The sequence below is a fragment of the Zea mays genome, chromosome 1 (assembly GCF_902167145.1).
Source record: "Zea mays cultivar B73 chromosome 1, Zm-B73-REFERENCE-NAM-5.0, whole genome shotgun sequence".
Taxonomy (NCBI): Eukaryota; Viridiplantae; Streptophyta; class Magnoliopsida; order Poales; family Poaceae; genus Zea; species Zea mays.
In genome coordinates this window covers 197,364,589-197,383,495 of record NC_050096.1, presented here as the reverse complement: position 1 = coordinate 197,383,495, position 18,907 = coordinate 197,364,589, and the positions used below count along the sequence as shown (strand labels likewise).

Genomic DNA, 18,907 nt, shown 5'->3' with positions numbered 1-18,907 from the left:
GAAGCCAAGGCCTCGGGCGAGCCGGAGATGTGTCCGCCGTTAAAAGGGGGGCCTCGGGTGAGACGGAAGTCCCTCGAGGTCGGCTGCCCGAGTCCGAGGCTAGGCTCGGGTGAAGCGTGATCGAGTCACTCGTATGGACTGATCTCTGACTTAATCGTACCCATCAGGCCTCTGCAGCTTTATGCTGATGGGGTTACCAGCTGAAAATTAGACGTCTTGAGAGTACCCCTAATTATGGTCCCCGACAGCTAGCGTCGTCGAGCTGCCGGCAGCTAGAGTTCGATTCGATTCCGACGGCCGTGGCGTGGTCCTCACATGCTATAGACACGTAGGAGTACGTGGTGGCTGGCACCTCCTCCCAATCCCAGCCAGTCCCATCCACTCCGCCAGCACAGAATTGAAGCTCCCAAGAGCAAGCAAGTACTATGCCCCCGTACTACGTCGCACAAAGCATGTCATGTGCCGGGCAGCAGGCACAGCACGGGGTCTTCTCTTCCCCCATCCATCCCTCTCCCTGCTCTGCTCCACGAGAATAAAAGCCATTCAATGCTTTGCACCCCACGCCCCCATCGCCATCGGCAACACAGCAGTCAGTGACAGTGAGCAGTCGCTGCCTCCCTTCCCAGCTTCTACCACAATACTACTACTACACCGTCACCATGTAAACTATAAAAGATATAGGCTGCGATTTTTCATGCATCTGACTCTGGAAACATCGAGTGACGGTTTTTTTTTCGATGTAGAAATCCAAGACAATAAAAATGTCACAAAAAAAAGTTACAGTAAAAAGTACTACATGATTATTTGTGTAATTAAGCAGGATTATTACCAGCATGCCGCAACAGACCTTAGCGTCTGCTATATGCCGCCGTATTCTCTCTCTTGACCTTTTTCTCCTCTTCATCTGCTATCCCACTTTCCATCATCCTGCAAGTAAACAAAACCATCACTTCTTCAAGAAGCAATTTGGAGATGGAAATAGTGCATGTGAGACACGCATATGGAACATACCGCTTCCTTTGATTTTCCTCAAGAGTCCGCTTTGCTTCCATAAGATCTTTAGCCAGACAAACATTTTCAAATTTCAGATTGCAGCTTCAGCAGAAAAAAAAAACTCTACATGATTTGAACTTCTGTTTGGTGTAATTTGTGATGTACAGCAGAAATTTGTGCGTACAAGCTAAGGTCAGGGATCAGCGAGGAGTGAACAGCCCAGGGGAAAACAGAAAGTAAATGAACGACTAAAGCAGCAACTCTATGTCTCCGTTTGGGGCATCCAAAATGCAGACACTGTCAGGTAACACGCCCATTGGACAATGCATGCACAAGACAGAAAATAAAGCATCGGTTCAGAGCTCAGGCGACAGCAGGAGTTAACTGCACATAAAACACAGTGGTGTTAGTGCATGGCCATTTAAGAGATGAAACGTTTGACAAAAACATAACCTCCAGAATCTGGCACCGATAATCATGAAACTAGTATTTTATTGTTGGAGAGTAGTTCAACAATCCAGCCAAAGGAAACACAGGTTAGAACACATCAAAACAGAAGGTTCCTACAAATCAAAGCTCAAACAGCAAAAGGCTAATAAACAGACAGAGCCCCAGATCTGAAATCAGTGCCTCTATTGGTCCATCTTTCACATTCTTGTAATCAGGTGTCAAACTTTTCGCCTGTTGCATATCATATCATCACTGATCCAGTCACAAGGGGTATCTTCTCAAATGTGATAACTTTTGCTACATATAACGATACCCAGATTTAATGTGTAAACACGCTGAGTCTGTGATAAATATTCAATAAGTTTCAACCAAAGCAGCATAAATCAAGCAAATCGCTGATAAATTCATCATCAGTTGGCATCCAGTTTAAAAGGGAAAAGATATTCCTTATAAGTCTTCCAAATTTAAGAGAAAACTATACATGTATCACTGCGCTGCCATTATCCCAGTCTTTGCATTGAAAGAACACCTTAATATATACACTACAGTAACATTACATCAAAGACCTGCAAGACATGATGAAAAATCACCAGCGGCGCTTACTCAGGCGCCACGAGTTGGGTTCATTGTATCTATCATAGAGAGGTTCAATCCTTTCTTGGCGCTTCCGCTTACTGATCTTCGTTGGGTCCACCGACTTGTACGACCTCGGTGCCAACTCTAGTAGCCATCTTGGGTCCACCGCTGTGACATCCCTCATATACTCTTTTGTTGTCATCACAATTTCATGGTAGATCACCCACTGTGGCTGCTGGTGAAAGAGGGCACTGCTCGGGTGGATGTAAACTTGCTGATGATCAGCTAGGGTCCGGTACCCGTCACTGGGGTCCTTCCTTGCAGCATGGAAGAAGAATCCAGCAGTGAGGGCTTTCCCTATCTTGGTGGAATTGTTCCCGGCAGAGATGACATTGAGCTTGAACTTGTCCATAATCTCAAGAAGCTGTTTCCGCACGTCCTGTGCCCTCCTTAGTGAGTTTACCTGAATGAAATTCTCAACACACCATGGTCCTGAAAACCCCTTTGCCTTCCATGCCTCATACACAGTGAGTAGGGTGAGATGATCACCTTCTGGCTGGAAAAAGTTGGATCTTTTCCGATCTGCTTGTGCTTGCTTCTCCCTTGGTCGATAGAATATGTTCCCAGTTTGAATCATTGCAATGATTGTCAGTATTTCATCACTGCATCCAAGGTCTACACTAGCAAGGAGCATCTTAGAAAGAGGTGGTTCTTGTGGAAATTCAGCCATTTTTCTCCCTAGCCTAGTAAGAAGACCCTCTTCATCTAAGGCACCAAGACTGTACAGTTGTTCCATAGCCGATATGAGTGCTTGAGATGCTGGAGGGTCCATGAAGTCAAATGACAAAAGGTCATTTATTCCCATTGCCTTCATATTCAGAACCGTCCACCCCAAGTTGGCCCTCTGGATTTCTGGAATCGTTGTTGGTGGCATTTCATTGCGAAAGGCACTCTCAGTGTACAGGCGGTAACATTTACCTGGACCTGTGCGTCCAGCACGCCCTGCTCTTTGCTTAGCTGACGCCTGAGAGATCGGAGTGATAACCAGTGAATCTAACCCTAGTTTTGGGTTATAGACATTTAGCTTTGCGAAGCCAGGGTCAACAACATAGTAAATCCCATCTATGGTAATAGATGCTTCTGCTATGTTGGTGGCCACGACCACCTTCCTCTTACAAGGAGGAGCCGGTTCGAATATCTTTGACTGAACTTCAGTAGGAAGAGCACTGTACACAGGACAAATTATAAGCTCTGGTATGTCCCCACCGAATGCCTTCATCCTCTCATGGAGACGCTCGCAAGCATGATCAATCTCTTCCTGGCCAGTCAGGAACAATAGGATATCTCCTTCGGGCTCGGTCAGATGGATCTGCAATACCGTGATCAGTGCAGCATCCATGTAGTCACTCTCTGCCTGTTTTGTATGTAGTATCTCAACTGGAAACGTTCTTCCAGGAATCGTGAAGATATTGCAATCAAAAAAATAACCAGAGAACTTCTCCGCATCAAGAGTGGCTGAAGTGACTATTAACTTGAGATCATTTCTCCGCTTAATTAGCTGCTTTAGCAAGCTGAAGAGAATGTCTGTGTAGATGGTTCTCTCATGTGCCTCATCAAGCATGACCACTGAATAAGAAGACAGGTCTCCATCCACCAAAATCTCTCGGAGGAGCATGCCGTCTGTCATGTACTTGATGACGGTTTCAGGCCCTGTGCAGTCATCAAAGCGTATAGAATAACCAACTTCCTCACCCACTCGACAGCCAACCTCCTCTGCTACTCGCTTTGCAATTGACTCTGCAGCAACCCTGCGAGGTTGAGTACATGCAATCTTTCCCCTTGTAGTATACCCTGCCTCAGCAAGGTATTGTGTAACCTGGGTTGTTTTCCCAGAGCCAGTCTCACCGATAACCACCAAAACTTGGTTGTCATTAACAGCACTGATCAGCTCCTTTTTCAGCCTGAATATTGGAAGGCTTTGTCTCTGCTCCTGGATCGAAAGCCTCGACTTCTGCCCATATGTTCCGGCCTTCCCATATGTCATCTTCCATTCCGGCACACTCTGCGCTGATAGTCCTGTGCCCATCAGCTCCTGCATCAGATACCGTCCACTTGAAATGGGATCCTCCCATGACCGGTTAAGGTCCTTGGGGATCGCATCAACCATTCCTCTTTGCTCTTGTGTGCGAATATCACGCCTCTCCTTAGTAAGTGCGGATTGTAGCGCTGCCGCACGGCTCATCGACCCCTCAGGATTCATGGAAATCCTCACTGGAGACATGTCAGATGAGGATCGCCCTTTTCCCCACAAGAAAGGGGGCTCATCCTGATTGAGTTCAATCTCAAGCTCCTCCACTTCTTCCTCCTGATAAAGCATCCCCTCCTCATCCTCATCCAACACCGGGTAGTTCTTGGCATCTAACACCCCCGCCGCGATCAGCTGCTTTACCTCCCACCTCTCCGGCGAGGTCATCCGCCTAGTTGGTCTGCGCGTCGGAGGACCAGCCTTGTCGTCGTCGTCCTCATCGGAAACGAAAATCCCAGAAACCCCCTTCTTCCTCCCGGCGGGTCTGGGGCGATCAGCTGGCGGATTTGCCCTCGGCGCGTCCTCCTCCGCAGGGTGCGGACGCCGCATCGGATGGAGACCCCTCTCGGTATCCTGATCGATGTCTAGCATCGACAGCCCCAGCTTGGCGCCGTCCACCGAGACGACCTTGACGAAAACTTCCTGGCCGAGCGTGACGGTAGCGCCGGCGCGGCCGCGGCCGCGGGCGGGCATCTGGGAGACGTGCACGAGCCCCTCGCGTCCGCCGTCGAGGCGAACGAAGCATCCGGCGTTGGCCACCCGGGTGACCCTCCCCCGGCGCACCTGGTGCAGCCCCGGCTCCTGGTCCTCGTCCTCTCCCGCCGCCTTGTCCACGCGCCCCCGGGCACCAGCGCCACGTGAGGCGGGGGGAGCGGGGGCGCTGTCCGGGATGGCGGTGATGACGGCGTGGAGGGAGCGGACGAGGTAGTCCGGCAGCTCGGCGCCGTGGTCCCTGAGCGCGGCGGCGAAGGCGGCGGCGGAGGCGGAGGCGCGGCCTAGTTCGACGACGAACTCGGCGAGGACGCGGTCCGCGACGCCGAGGTGGGACTCCAGCTCCGAGCAGACCTTGGAGACAAGCGAGAGCTGCGTGAGCCGACGCATCCCCTCGCCCACCGCGCCTGCGCCGGTCGCCGCCGCCATAGCCATGCGCGGCGCACGGGGTTGGGCGCACGGCAGGGTCGGTGCTTGTGCTGCACAGGAACGGGGAAGGACGGGACGGACGGAACGGTGGAAGGAAGGCGGTGCGGTGCTCGGCCTGCAGGTGTCAAAAGGCGGCCCACAGGCCAGAGATATATGTGGTGGATCTGTCCGTGTTGCGCGTCGGCGTCCGAGACGGGCCGCTGCAAAACGATCCAAAACGAAACACCCTCGCTCGTACGCACGCACGTGACTACAACGTGAGAGAGACATAAGAAACAGGGACGAGAGAGGCACAGCCGCACAGGAAGCCGACCAGTCCGCCGGCGATGGACCAGCTGCCTTCCTCGAGTTATCCCCAAATCAAAGGAAAATTATCTCCTCTTTTGGAGACGACTCTATCCCGTTGTCATTATCACGTTTTAGTTCAACAATAAAATAGCCGACAACAAATACATTTTATAAAATAAAACAAAGAGAAGATGAAAATAATCATATACTATATTTTCATATTAAACCTGTTTGGAGACATAAATGTTGCCTGTTATTTTTCTGTGAACTTAGTTAAACTCAAGCATTTCTCTGTGAACTCAATTCTTTTTGGATGGATATGCAGACGGTGAGACGCAAGAAGCAAGAATTGGGTTTGCCGGACAAGGGGAAACAATCCCCAAGGCATCATCATGAATTAACACCCAATGATCAACAAATATTCCGGAGATCACAGAATAGGAGGGACATCAACAATCAGTTGGTTGCCTTCAACTACCAACATCACGGAGTTCTCTACTTATACACCGCATCAGCCTTGATGGATAGGAATCTTGCTCGTCAGTGGAGTTAACTCTGCAGGTCGATGATGCACTTGCACATATCCAAGATCAACAAGTTGTCTAGCTACCACACAAGCTTAAAGATGCCTCAACTGGTACTGGTAGGCAATGACTTCGAAGACTTGTTCTTTCTGTGAGCCAATGCTGATAGTATCTTTTTCCTGGGACCCTGTAAACATGAAACAAATGAAAGAATATCCACAATAATCCATCAATCCTAAGTAGATTGGAATCAAATGATCGCTGGGTAATAATGCAATCAGAGATGGAACCAGAACATAATGGACATTGCTTCCATTTTTCAGCTGTGCAAATAAGGGATGCATATCACAAAGAGAAATCAATATTTTCCATTGACGCGGCAATAGCTGGATGTACTATGAATGTGGGGCTTAGCTGAAACACTGACTGGACATATCTTTAGTGCCTACTTCCTACATTCCAAATTATAGCTCACTTTGGTTTTGTTCTAAGATAAACTTCTCTAACTTTGACCCAAGGCTTTAAAAAAGTGCACCAGTATCTACAACACCAAGGTAGTTTCATTCAATCCTTCATGAAATATGTTATCATAGTGCATTAATTTTGAAATTGTGGGTAATAATATATTTTTCAAAAAAACTTGGCCAAAGTTAAATAAGTTTGACTTAGCCCAAAGCCAAAGTGAACTAATAATTTCAACCGAAGGGAATATGTTTTCTCTTTAGAGCATCTGGTTTAAATTTATGACAACCGCAGAGAAAACGCACAGCGCCAACTAATCAGGTCATTCTAATCCCGTTTGCCAATCAAAGTTACTTCTCGTTAGCCAAACTGGGACTAAAAGTATGGATAAGTGGCGGTCTGATCAAATTCTACCACCTTAAATATATACATATTGCTTCAACCCAGAGGTCTCTTGTTTAAGCAGAGATAAGCATGCTAACCAACTTGGGGAAAGAAAAAGGCAAAGTCCTTGCAGTACCATTGGAATTCCTAAAGACTTCATATCTTCTTCATTCATGTAAACCAATGCTTTCATATCAACCTGAAAGATGAATATCCATTAACAATATTTAAGGTCACCACTCACCAGTCACACCCACAATACAAAATTGCAACATATATCGAACGTGCCTCTTCAGCCTGGAAATTTATCAAATACTTCTCTAGATCAAGAGACTTCAGTAAACTGTCAAGCGAAGCATCAATCTGCACATATCGAAGAAAGGGAACAATTTATTACAGCATTGAATTGAATGTTTATGAAGACCAAATTCCATTCAGGAATTTAGACACAACAGTGCCAGCAAGGGACTAGACAAATGAAACTTTGGAATTCAAACATGCTAAAGAGCTAGAAGATTAATCATGCACTAGATCGAAATTTCCTTAGGAATTCGAACATGCTAAAGGTCTAGAAGATTAACCATGCACTAGATCAAATTTAGAACCAAAGGTTGTACAAACATCAAAGGGACTCCAACATCAAATGGTCATGTAGTCCATTATATTCACAGGACAGCACCACAGCAAATGGAAAATAAGAAAAATGATGGTACAATGTTTCCCATTCCAGAAGAACAAATAGTGGAACCACAATAACCGATCAGGATACAATCTTGTAGGAAAACACAACATAGATCCTCAACCATCTCACCTTGTTCTGGGATTGCTTTGGTAATGCAGATGGTGCTGGTACAGGTGCAGGTGCACTGGGTTTCTTGATGTCAGGAGGGGCAGTAGTTGGAGCGGGGTCTCTCTTTTGAACAGGTTTGTTGCTCTTAATAACCTCTTTTACAGGTTTTGGGACCTGAACAGTACTGCTAAGTTGAGGGCGCTGGCTCGCGACACCAGATAACTTTCCACGAAGATCTGAAACTGGTAATTTCTTCACAACCTTTTGCTGCACTTGGGATTTTTTGTTCGATTCCAGATTTCTGGAAGTAGGTTCAGCTAAAACATACACAGTAGAAGCAACAACCTAATGGTAAATTATCAGAAGGAAAGCAGGAATAAAGGCATGTTCAGAATTATTCGAACAATGGCCCTTACATGAAGTCTGAGTTCCTCTAGAATCCTTATAAAGCTCACGTCTCCATGTCCCATCATCCTGGCAAAACCTGAAAAATCCCGGCAGAGATGATATATATAAACAATAACAATAAGATTATTCTCCTTCTTAATAACATGAGATATCTGACTTAAACGATCACATCAGCATTCGTAATTCTCGGAAAGTAAAACGCAACAGTCAGTCAAAGCATTGCATGGTTAAGGCTGCAATAAGAAGTTACAGTCGGTGTACAAGAGCCTGTTTGGACCATGCATGTACATACTGTTCCGGTACCAGCCAGAATGGCTGGAATGCTACGTAACAGTGAAGAGACTGACACGGCCAAAGCAGTATCCTGTACCGGCCAGAACTCTGGCCATTTTCCCGATTGTTCCAGCTGTTCTGGGTGGAATCTTCCGGTTCTTGGTTTAACCTGGCAGTCTGCCACAACATCTCTTGTAATGTGTAGTGACTCCTGAAAGCCATCCTCTACTCTTGCAACAAACTCACCCTAGGATAGGGTTGGGTGATGATATATTAATAGACTTGGGATAGTTGGGCCAGGCCCATTACAAGGGGGCGAGAGGGGAATTACAAAGGGGAAGCCCCAAACCCTAATAGGTATTCTAACACCCCCCCCGGCAGTCGCAACTCTAACCTGTACAGATGTTGAGACTGGACCGAAAGTCTAGGAATACACTCGTCGGTAACCTCTTGGTGAAGATGTCGGCGAACTGCAGCGTGGTGGGGACGCTGAGAACCCGAACGTCACCTACAGCGACACGCTCGCGGACAAAGTGCAGGTCGATCTCCACATGTTTCGTGCGCTGATGCTACACGGGATTGGTGGAGAGGTAGACGACGCTGGCGAGGGTGGCGCGCTGAAGGGGGCTGTGGAGCTCGTGGAGGAGCTGGCGCATCCACGAGGCCTCCGCCACGTCGTTGGCCACAGCGCGGCACTCGGCCTCTGCGCTGGAGCGGGAGATGACGAGCTGCCGCTTAGCGGCCCATGAGACGAGGTTGGCACCCAGGAATACGGCATAGCCGGAAGTGGACCGGCGCGTGTCGGGGCAGCCGGCCCAGTCAGCGTCGGTGTAGACCACGAGCTCCGACGTCGGGAATAGTCGGAGGAGCAGACCGTAGTCGAGGTAGCCGCGGAGGTAGTGCAGGATCCGCTTGAGAGTGGTGAGGTGGGGCTCCCTTGGGGTGTGCATATGAAGGCACACCTGCTGAACGACGTAGGCGATGTCGGGCCGGGAGAAAGTGGGGTACTGAAGCGCGCCGGTCAAGCTCCGGTAAGACGTCGCGTCGGCGACCGGGGGCCCGTCGTCCTCAGAGAGCTTGCCTGAGTATCGACAGGCGTGGAGCAGGGCTTGCAGTCGTACATGCCAGCCCGCTCCAGGATGTCGATGGCGTACTGGCGCTGGTGCAGAAATAGACCCTGGGGCCGACGTTCGGCGGTAATGCCGAGGAAGTGATGCAGGGGCCCCAAGTCCTTCATCGCAAACTCCCGTTGGAGGGCGATGATCGTGCGTTGTAGGAGATCGGCGGTGGATGTCGTGAGGACAATATCGTCGACATAGAGGAGGAGGTAGACGGTGTCCTCGCCCCGTCGGTAGATGAAGAGTGACGTATCCGACTTGGCCTCGACGAAGCCGATGGAGGCTAAGTAGGAGGCGAAGCGGCTGTACCAGGCTCGCAGCGCCTGCTTGAGGCCGTAGAGGGAGCGATTCAGCCGACAGACCAGATCCGGGTGAGCGGCGTCGACGAAGCCGGTGGGCGCCAGCAGTAGACAGTCTCCAACAAAGTGCCATGGAGGAAGGCGTTCTTGACGTCGAGCTGATGGATCGCCCAGTTCCAGGAGAGGGCGAGGGAGAGGGCGAGGGACGGTGGCGAACTTGACGACGGGGCTGTAGGTTTCGTCATAGTCCACTCCGGGGCGCTGGGTGAAGCCCCGAAAGACCCAACGGGCCTTGTAGCGGTCGAGGGAGCCATCCAAAATCAGCTTGTGGCGAAAGAGGCACTTGACGGTGACCACATGGGTGCCAGGAGGACACGGCACCAGGTCCCAGGTGTGGTTGGCCAGCAGGGCCGCGTACTCCTCCTCCATAGCCCAACGCCAGTGTGGGTCAGCCAGGGCGGTGCGTACCGTGGAGGGAACCGTGGAGGCGTCCGATGGAGTAGTGGTCGTATCGGTGACCAAAATAAGCCGGTCGACAGGCCGAAGGGCCCCGGCAACGCGACGAGTCACCATCGGGTGGACGTGCACGGGGTCGTGGTGAATGGCGACCGGGTGGTAAACTAACGGCTCAGAACGGGCCGCCAGGACGTTGGGGGCCGCGTGCGTGGCCGGCTCGCGACGGTGATAGACGATGGCGGGGTCGGCGAATCGGGCCGCACTCGTCGAGGGGCCCGGGTCCGTGGGCGCCGAGGGAGGGGCGCTCCTGCGGCGGTGGTAGACGAAGGCAGGATCGACAAAGCGAGTGGCGCTCATCGACAGGGGCACACAAGGCGCGGGAGGAGTCGACGTGGCCGCGTGTGGCGCAGGCGAAGTCGACGGGGCCGCGCGTGTTGCAGGCGTGGTTGACGGAGCCACCCGTGTCGCGGGAAGAGGCGCGCGCGGTAGCGTCGAGGCCACGCATGGCACATGTGGGGTCGACGAGGCCGCGCGTGGCGCAGGTGGGGTCGACAAGGTCGCGCGAGGCACAAGAAGAGGCGCGCACGGAGGTCTCGGAGCCATGCGTGGCGCGAGTGACGGCGCAAGGCGGGGCGCCTAGGGTCGAGGGGGAACCTGATCGGACTCAAGGAGGGAGTCAAGATCGGTGGGTGGGGAGGAGCCAGCAAGGGGAAACACATCTTCGTCAAAAGCGACGTAACGAGAAATGAGTATGTGGTGGGTGACGAGGTCAAGACAGCGATACCCCTTGTGGTCCGGGGAGTAGCCGAGGAAGAGGCGGCGAGTGGAGCGAGGAGATAGTTTATGGAGAGCGGTGGCAGAAGTGTTGGGATAGCAAGCACAGCCGAACACGCGAAGGTGGTCGTAGGAGGGGGTTGTGCCATACAAAGCAAAATGGGGAGTGGGGTGGCTCACCGCCTTCGAAGGGAGGCGGTTGAGGAGATGTGTGGACGTGTGAAGGGCCTCCGCCCAGTACTCCCTCCGTTTCTTTTTAGTTGTCGCTGGATAGTTCAATTTTGCACTATCCAGCGACAACTAAAACGAAACGGAGGGAGTAGCTAGCAGGGAGAGACGCTTGGAAGAGAAGGCAGCAGATCATGTTGGTGGTGGTGCTAATGATGCGTTCGGCCCGACCGTTCTGGGGAGAGGTGTAGGGGCACAAGAGACGCAACTGGACGCCATGGGTGAGGAAGAAGGCGCGAGAGGTGTTGTTGTCAAACTCGCGGCCATTATTACACTGGAGGGCACGGACTGGGCGACAGAACTGGGTGGAGACCCAAGCGAAGAAGTGGGTGAGGGTGGTGAATGTGTCGGACTTCAACCGAAGCGGAAAAGTCCATAGGAAGTGGGAGAAGTCGTATAGAATGACCAGGTAGTATTTGTAACCATAGAGGCCGAGGACAGGGGAAGTCTAGAGATCACAGTGGACAAGATCAAAGGCCTGAGCAGCTCGGGACGTGGAGGTGGAAAAAGGAAGACGAGTGTGACGGCCGAGCTGACAAGCATGACATAGGTGCTCAGAGGAGCCTCGAGTATAGGAGATGCCTGAGCGGATGGAAAGTTGGGACATCACATCAGGTCCAGGGTGCCCGAGACGACGATGCCAAACGGCAGAGGTGGTGGTAGTAGCAAGAGCATGGGATGAGGTTACGCTGGTGGGGGGGTGGAGGTCAAGTGAAGAGAGTAGAGGGGCCTGGAGCTGTCACAGCGAGCGAGCACAGCACGCGTCGGGAGGTGGCGTATGGTGAGCCCCCAGGGATCGAACTCCATAGAACAGTGGTTGTCACTAGTGATGCGACGAACCAAGAGATGGGGATGAGTCAGACCGAGGGAAACGAGGACGTCATTGAGGGAAAACGGTCCCGAAAGAACCGATGCACCTACTGAGGTGACCGGGAGGGTGGAGCCGTTGCCGACAACGATAGAGGGAGGATGGGAGGGGTGTGGAGGGTGGGAGTAAGATAACGAGCTAGCAGTAGGAGTAGTGTGGAAGGAGGCGCCAGAGTAGATCACCCAATCGGTGGTGGGAGAGGGAGGTGGTGGCGACGAAAGTACGGTGTGTGCGGAGAGGACTAGAGGAGGTGCCCCGTTAGAGGCACGAGGAGGGGAGGGAGATGACACAGGCTCGACCGCTAGGGAGACGGTCACAACGCGTGGGAAGACAAGCGGTCCAGGCACGTGACGGCCCGCCTGAGGGTGGAGCTCGACGCAGTCCTGGAGAATAGGGTTCCAGACCAGATCGAAGGAAACGAATGTGCCCCGGATGAGCTGGTCGTCGTGCAGGAGGGCACGCACAGCGAGTTCGGTGGAAATGGGCGAAGCCAGGAAGGAGTCGTGGAAGCCAGGAGTCACGAGAGCAGCAGGCGAGGCAAAGCTCATGTATGGCGGGGGTGAAGACATGGAACCGACGAGGGTGGAGACAGCACTGGTAGGAGTGGCGCAACCACGCGAGTAGCGAGGAGGGATGGCACGGCGTCCAGGCGAGGGGACAGGGTGCGTCGAGAAGGGGGGGCCCGGACGACGAGGCGATGGTAGCAGCCGCGATGGCCGCGGGGCGGCACGAGGAAGGGTCGCGGGATGGAGGGAGGCCAAGCAGGGGCAGTGCGCTGGCGGGGAGAGCAGGGACCTCGCAGGAGCTCGCACGACAGGCGCTTGAGGCCGAGCGGCGCTGCTGCTGGGAGAAGACCGGCGGTAGAGTGTGTGGCAGACGTGGTTGTGCGCCCAGGCGGCGGCGGCGCAGCCCTGGGAGCAGTCGGGCGGCCAAAGGGAGCAGCCGACCGGCCGAAGGGAGCAGCTGAGGCAGGGGCGTCCGTGGCGGTCCGGCCAAAGGGAGCAGCCGGTCGGCCAAAGGGAGCAGCCGACCGGCCGAAGGGAGCAGCAGGGACAGGGGCGTCCGCGGCGGTCCAGCCTCGGGGGCAGCGCGGAGCCCGACGACCAGGTGGCTGCTCCGGGCGTGGCCTGGTGGCGACGCCTAGGGGGAGGCGCGTCCCGGCCGTCGATGGGGGGCAAGCGGCGTCGGCGCACAGGCGAATTCGGGGCAGGGCACGACTGGCCTCACACGGAGGAGGCAGGCGGGTGGATCCCATGGACCCGCGGGTGGATCCCATGGACCCGGACGGCGGCCGGCCGGAGGGGCGAAGGTGGGGAAGGAGAGGAGAGAGAGTGAGGCGGAGGGGTGGCCGACGGCGGGACTGGGTGTCAACGGCTGGAAGGGAGGTGGGAGGGAGAGAAAGAAAAGCCTCTGGTACCAAGTTGGAGAATGGAAAACCCTAACCCTAGGATAGAGTTGGGTGATGTATTAATAGACTTGGGATAGTTGGGCCAGGCCCATTACAAGGGGCCGAGAGAGGAATTACAAAGGGGAAGCCCCAAACCCTAATAGGTATTCTAACACCTCCAATGAGCAAAGGCAGCAAGGACCTACTTTTTCTCTCCCTGTGTCCCTGCTCCAAGATCTATACTGCAGGACGTAGGGTGTGTTTCGGCAATCTACAACCGGAACCTCCTATTAGTTTCATTAGTTTTTTTTTTTGTTTTAGGCTTGTTGCATGCAATACGCAGCCACCATGCTTGTACCAGAATACATGCTTATATCAGGTACATGTTATTGTCACTTGGCTAGTTGTTAGTCAATTAGCCAAACACAACTGTATAATAGTTCATTGCTAGAATGTAAGCACCTATTAGCCAAACACAACAGCAACAGTACTACAAGCATCTATATCCGCCGATTCACACAATCAACCACAAGCATTGCATACACTAACTACCGACCGGATCCCGTATACAAACAACACAACTGGCGACGGACGACGGTAATAAGCCTTTGCAAGCAAGCCTTAAAAGCACCGGCAACACGAACCGTTCGATTCGAAGCCCCTAAACAACATTTCCGCGGCCGCCACGCTCTGGCTATCGATCCATCCCAGAACCCGCGACCATGTAGCACCAACAAGCGCGGGAGCGGCGAGAGCGGGCAACGATTTTGAACCGAAACGAGCTCGAAGGCGTACCTTTTTGCGTCGTCGGACCGCGAGCGCGAGCCGCCGCCCGACCCGAGGCGGTCCATTACAGAGCGTTTCCTGCCCGAGGACCTGTCGGCGTACATCACTACTGCGGCGTCGGAGTCGGAGTAGGCGTCGGCGGCGAGGGCTTGGCAGCGCGCGCGCGTAGGGTTTCGTCGGCCAGAAGGGGAGGAGAGATACAAGGAGGTGGTGGGGAGAGGACAGAGGAGCGGTGGAGTCGTGGAGTCTGGAGAGAGAGAGAGAGAGAGAGAGCGAGAGCGATGGCACCGTAGTATGGGCCCTGTGCTTGAGCAGAATCAGCCCAATACTTAGATTTCTAGGCCTGGGCATTGGAAGTTTCGAAGACGTCAGGCCCATGCTTTGGCGTGATCCATGAACGTGATCCATTGGTATAGATGGCCAACAGGCCGGCCCGGCACGACCCGGCACGGGCACGAGCAAGCACGACCCATCAGCCAACGGGCCGACCTAGGTCTATGGGCCGTGTCTGGAGAGCCCACGTGCCTGGTCGTTGGTCCAGGCACGGTTCTCTGGGCCACTTTTCGTGCCGGACCAGCCCGCTAGGCACGTTCAAACAAACGGATTGTGCCAGCACCAGCCTGCCAAAGTTTCCAAACAGCAGAAAATATAGACAAATATAACCAAAGTTAAAAAAACAGTAGAAAATATAGACAAATATAATAAATGAGCTGTTTTGTGCAATGTTGCCTCATTAAAAACCTTTCTAGGTAAAACTCACCCTTGTGAGAAACCCTAGAAAGAAAAAAAAGTGCAGCCAGCTCAAAGTTTAGTCATTAAGTTTGTATCTGTTACAAATGTATATTACAATACAAAATGACTCTCCCACAATCACTCAATGACAAAGCAGTGAAAGCACTGATCAGATGACCACATCACAGTCTAAAAGACTAGAACTAAGTAGTGTCGGCGTTTCGACCCCGGGGGGTCCCTGGAACGATGAGTGAATTGTCGTCGCGTGTCCCAGCCCAGATGGGTCGGCGCGAGACGGAGCACGAAGGGGGGAAGAGAACAGGCAAAGGGGAAACCTGCGGCCTTCGTGTTGCCCTGCGCCCAGGTCGGGTGCGCTTGCAGTAGGGGGTTACAAGCGTCCGCGTGGGAGAGAGCGAGAGCCTTAGGCGTCAGTCCGTTCCCCCGCGCGGCCAACCTTCTCGTATGAGAGCCCTGGACCTTCCTTTTATAGGCGTAAGGAGAGGGTCCAGGTGTACAATGGGGGGTGTAGCAGTGTGCTAACGTGTCTAGCAGAGAGGAGATAGAGCCCTAAGTACATGCCGTTGTGGTAGTCGGAGAGGTTTTGACACCCTGTTCATGTGATGTCGTGGTCGTCGGAGGAGAGCTGGAGCCCTGCGGAAGGACAGCTGTCGGGGCTGTCGAGTCCTTGCTGACGTCTCCTTGCTTCCGTAAGGGGCTGAGAGCCACCGTCGTCATGGAGCACGCGGGGCGCCATCATTATTTGTTTTCCGGGGCGAGCCAGATGGGACGCCGGTCTTGTTCCCCGTAGCCTGAGCTAGCTAGGGGTAGGGTAATGATGGCCTTCCTTGCGACATGGCGAGTCCGAGCCCGAGGTCGGGCGAGGCGGAGGCTCCTCCGAGGTCGAGGCTGAGTCCGAGCCCTGGGGTCGGACGAGGCGGAGTCCATCGTCTTCCGGAGCTGAGGCTGAGTCCGAGCCCTAGGGTCGGGCGAGGCGGAGTCCATCGTCTTCTGGAGCCGAGGCTGAGTCCGAGCCCTAGGGTCGGGCGAGGCGGAGTTCGTCGTCTTTCGGAGCCGAGGCTGAGTCCGAGCCCTAGGGTCGGGCGAGGCGGAGTTCGTCGTCTTCCGGAGCCGAGGCTGAGTCCGAGCCCCAGGGTCGGGTGAGGTGGAGTTCGTCGTCTTCCAGAGCCGAGGCTGAGTCCGAGCTCTGGGGTCGGGCGAGGCGAAGTCCATCTTCCGAGGCCGAGACGGGGGCCGAACCCTAGGGTCGGGCGAGGCGGAGCTTCCTATGCCGCTCGAGGCTGGACTTAGCCGCTGTCAGCCTCACTCTGTCAAGTGGCACAGCAGTCGGAGTGACGCAGGCGGCGCTGTTTTCTTGTCAGGCCGGTCAGTGGAGCGGCGAAGTGACTGCGGTCACTTCGGCTCTGTCGACTGAAGAGCGCTCGTCAGGATAAGGTGTCAGGTCATCCTTGCATTAAATGCTCCTGTGATATGGTCGCTTGGCGTGGCGAGCTGGCCAGGGTTGCTTCTCTGCGAAGGCTGGGCCTCGGGCGAGCCGAAGGTGTGTCCGTTGCTTGAGGGGGCCCTCGGGCGAGACGTGAATCCTCCGGGGTCGGCTGCCCTTGCCCGAGGCTGGGCTCGGGCGAGGCGAGATCGTGTCCCTTGAGAGGACTGAGCCTTGACCTTAATCGCGCCCATCAGGCCTTTGCAGCTTTGTGCTGATGGGGGTTACCAGCTGAGATTAGGAGTCTTGGGGGTACCCCTAATTATGGTCCCCGACAGTAGCCCCCGAGCCTCGAAGGGAGTGTTGATACTCGCTTGGAGGCTTTTGTCGCACTTTTTTGCAAGGGGACCGGCCTTTTCTCGGTTGTGTTTCGTTCCGGTGGGTGCGCGCGAGCGCACCCGCCAGGTGTAGCCCCCGAGGCCTCGGAGGAGTGGTTTGACTCCTTCGAGGTCTTAGCGCGTTTCATGATGCTTCAGCTGGTCTGGTCGTTCCCTCATGCGAACTGGCTGTAGCTCGGGTGCATAGTCGAGTCCCAAGTTCTCGGGCTGGTATGTTGACGCTGTCAACGGTTTGGCCGGAGCCAGGTTCGCGAGAGCAGCCCCCGAGCCTCCGCACAGAGCGAGAGGACGGTCAAGGACAGACTCGGCTTTTTACATATGCCCCTGCGTCGCCTTTCCGCAAGGAGGACGGGGGGAAAGCGCCATGTTGCCCTCGGAGGGCGCCGAACATGGTGTCTCCAGTGAGTTGCTAATGGGTAATCCGAGTGGACGCCCGTGCCCCATTCGTTAGGGGTCGGCTAGTGGCCCGGAGGCGCGCTCCAAAAGTACCTGAGGGTGATTCGCCGGACCCGGTCCCCTTTTGACGGGGTCCGAGGGCTCGATGCCTCCCTCTGGTGGGATTCCGTTACAAAATCATTCCCATCGGTCTCGGAAATGTCCTAGGGTACCTCAGGAGCGTAGCGCGAGCCTTGGTTATGTATCGAACGTACCCAGGGTCATCCCTCGCTCTGCGTGCTCTGAGGCGGCTGTCAGAACCCTTCGGGGGCTAGCCTACGAACCCCTTATCAGTAGTGGGCGCGGAGCCCGAGTGGCTTGAGGCGGCCGTTGAACCCTTCCGAGGGGCCAGCCTTCGAACCTCTGACCAGTAGTGGGCGCGGAGCCCGAGTGCTCTGAGGCGGCTGTTGAACCCTTCCGAGGGGCCAGCCTTCGAACCTCTGATCAGTAGGGGGGCTCGGGGCCCGCTTCCTTCGCGGAGAAGGATCTGAGAGCACCTAGAGGGGGGGGGGTGAATAGGTGATCCTGTAAAACTTGAAAACTTAAGCCACAAAAACTTGGTTAAGTGTTAGCACAGTAAATGCCAAGTGGCTAGAGAGGAGTCAAAACACAATAACCACAAGAGATCAATCACAGAGATGGCACGGTGGTTATCCCGTGGTTCGGCCAAGACCAATGCTTGCCTACTCCACGTTGTGGCGTCCCAACGGACGAGGGTTGCAATCAACCCCTCTCAAGCGGTCCAAAGACCCACTTGAATACACGGTGTTTTGCTTGCTTTTCTCAATCCCGTTTGCGAGGAATCTCCACAACTTGGAGCCTCTCGCCCTTACACTTGAAGTTCACAAAGAAGCACAGAGCAAGGGAGGGATTAGCAATGCACACAAGACACAAGAATCAGAGTATCAACACGCACACAAGTCACAACAAGAGCTCGCAACACAACTCAATGAGTTCACAACTCCACTAGAGCTCTATATGCTATCACAATGAAACAACTGCGCGGAATCGAGGTCTTGGTGCTTAGGAATGTTGTAGGAATGCTTGGTGTACTCCTCCATGCGCCTAGGGGTCCCTTTTATAGCCCCAAGGCAGCTAGGAGCCGTTGAGAGCAATCTAGGAAGGCTGATCTTGCCTTCTGTCGACTGGCGCACCGGACAGTCCGGTGCACACCGGACACTGTCCGGTGCCCGATTTCTTTCCAAAAATGGCGCAGTCGACCGTTGGCAGCCTGAGAGCCGTTGGCGCACCGGACATGTCCGGTGCACACCGGACAGTCCGGTGCCCTCTTCTAGCCATTGGCTCGGCCACGTGTCCCGCGCAGATTGCGCGACCGACCGTTGGCCCGGCCGATCGTTGGCTCACCGGACAGTCCGGTGCACACCGGACAGTCCGGTGAATTATAGCCGTACGTCGCCGTGAATTCCCGAGAGCGGCCACTTCGCTCGAGCCAGCCTGGCGCACCGGCAGTCCGGTGCTCCCAGACTCAGCAGAGTCTTGGCTGGTCGAGCCAAGACATTTTCAATTGGATTTTTCCTGTTTCCAGCACTTAGACATAATACATTAGTCCATAAAACAATGTACTAAGTCTGAGAAACATACCTTTATCCT

The 18,907-nt window shown here is 54.0% G+C and overlaps 2 protein-coding genes across 3 annotated transcripts; both read right to left on the bottom strand.

The window, feature by feature from the left end:
- Positions 1–1,868: 1,868 nt before the first annotated feature.
- Positions 1,869–5,621, bottom strand: LOC103642764 (uncharacterized). Its single transcript, NM_001368297.1, has one exon. The coding sequence runs from the start codon at positions 5,513–5,515 to the stop codon at positions 2,030–2,032; it is 3,486 nt and encodes a 1,161-aa protein (NP_001355226.1). The 5' UTR covers positions 5,516–5,621; the 3' UTR covers positions 1,869–2,029.
- Positions 5,622–5,882: 261 nt separating this feature from the next.
- LOC100194223 (uncharacterized) lies at positions 5,883–14,594 on the bottom strand. 2 transcript variants are annotated; one of them, NM_001139264.1, is given in 6 exon segments: positions 5,888–6,244; positions 7,040–7,102; positions 7,192–7,266; positions 7,715–8,010; positions 8,110–8,177; positions 14,300–14,530. In NM_001139264.1, coding segments are annotated over 6 exon segments (678 nt in total). In that variant the 5' UTR covers positions 14,395–14,530; the 3' UTR covers positions 5,888–6,163.
- Positions 14,595–18,907: the final 4,313 nt, after the last annotated feature.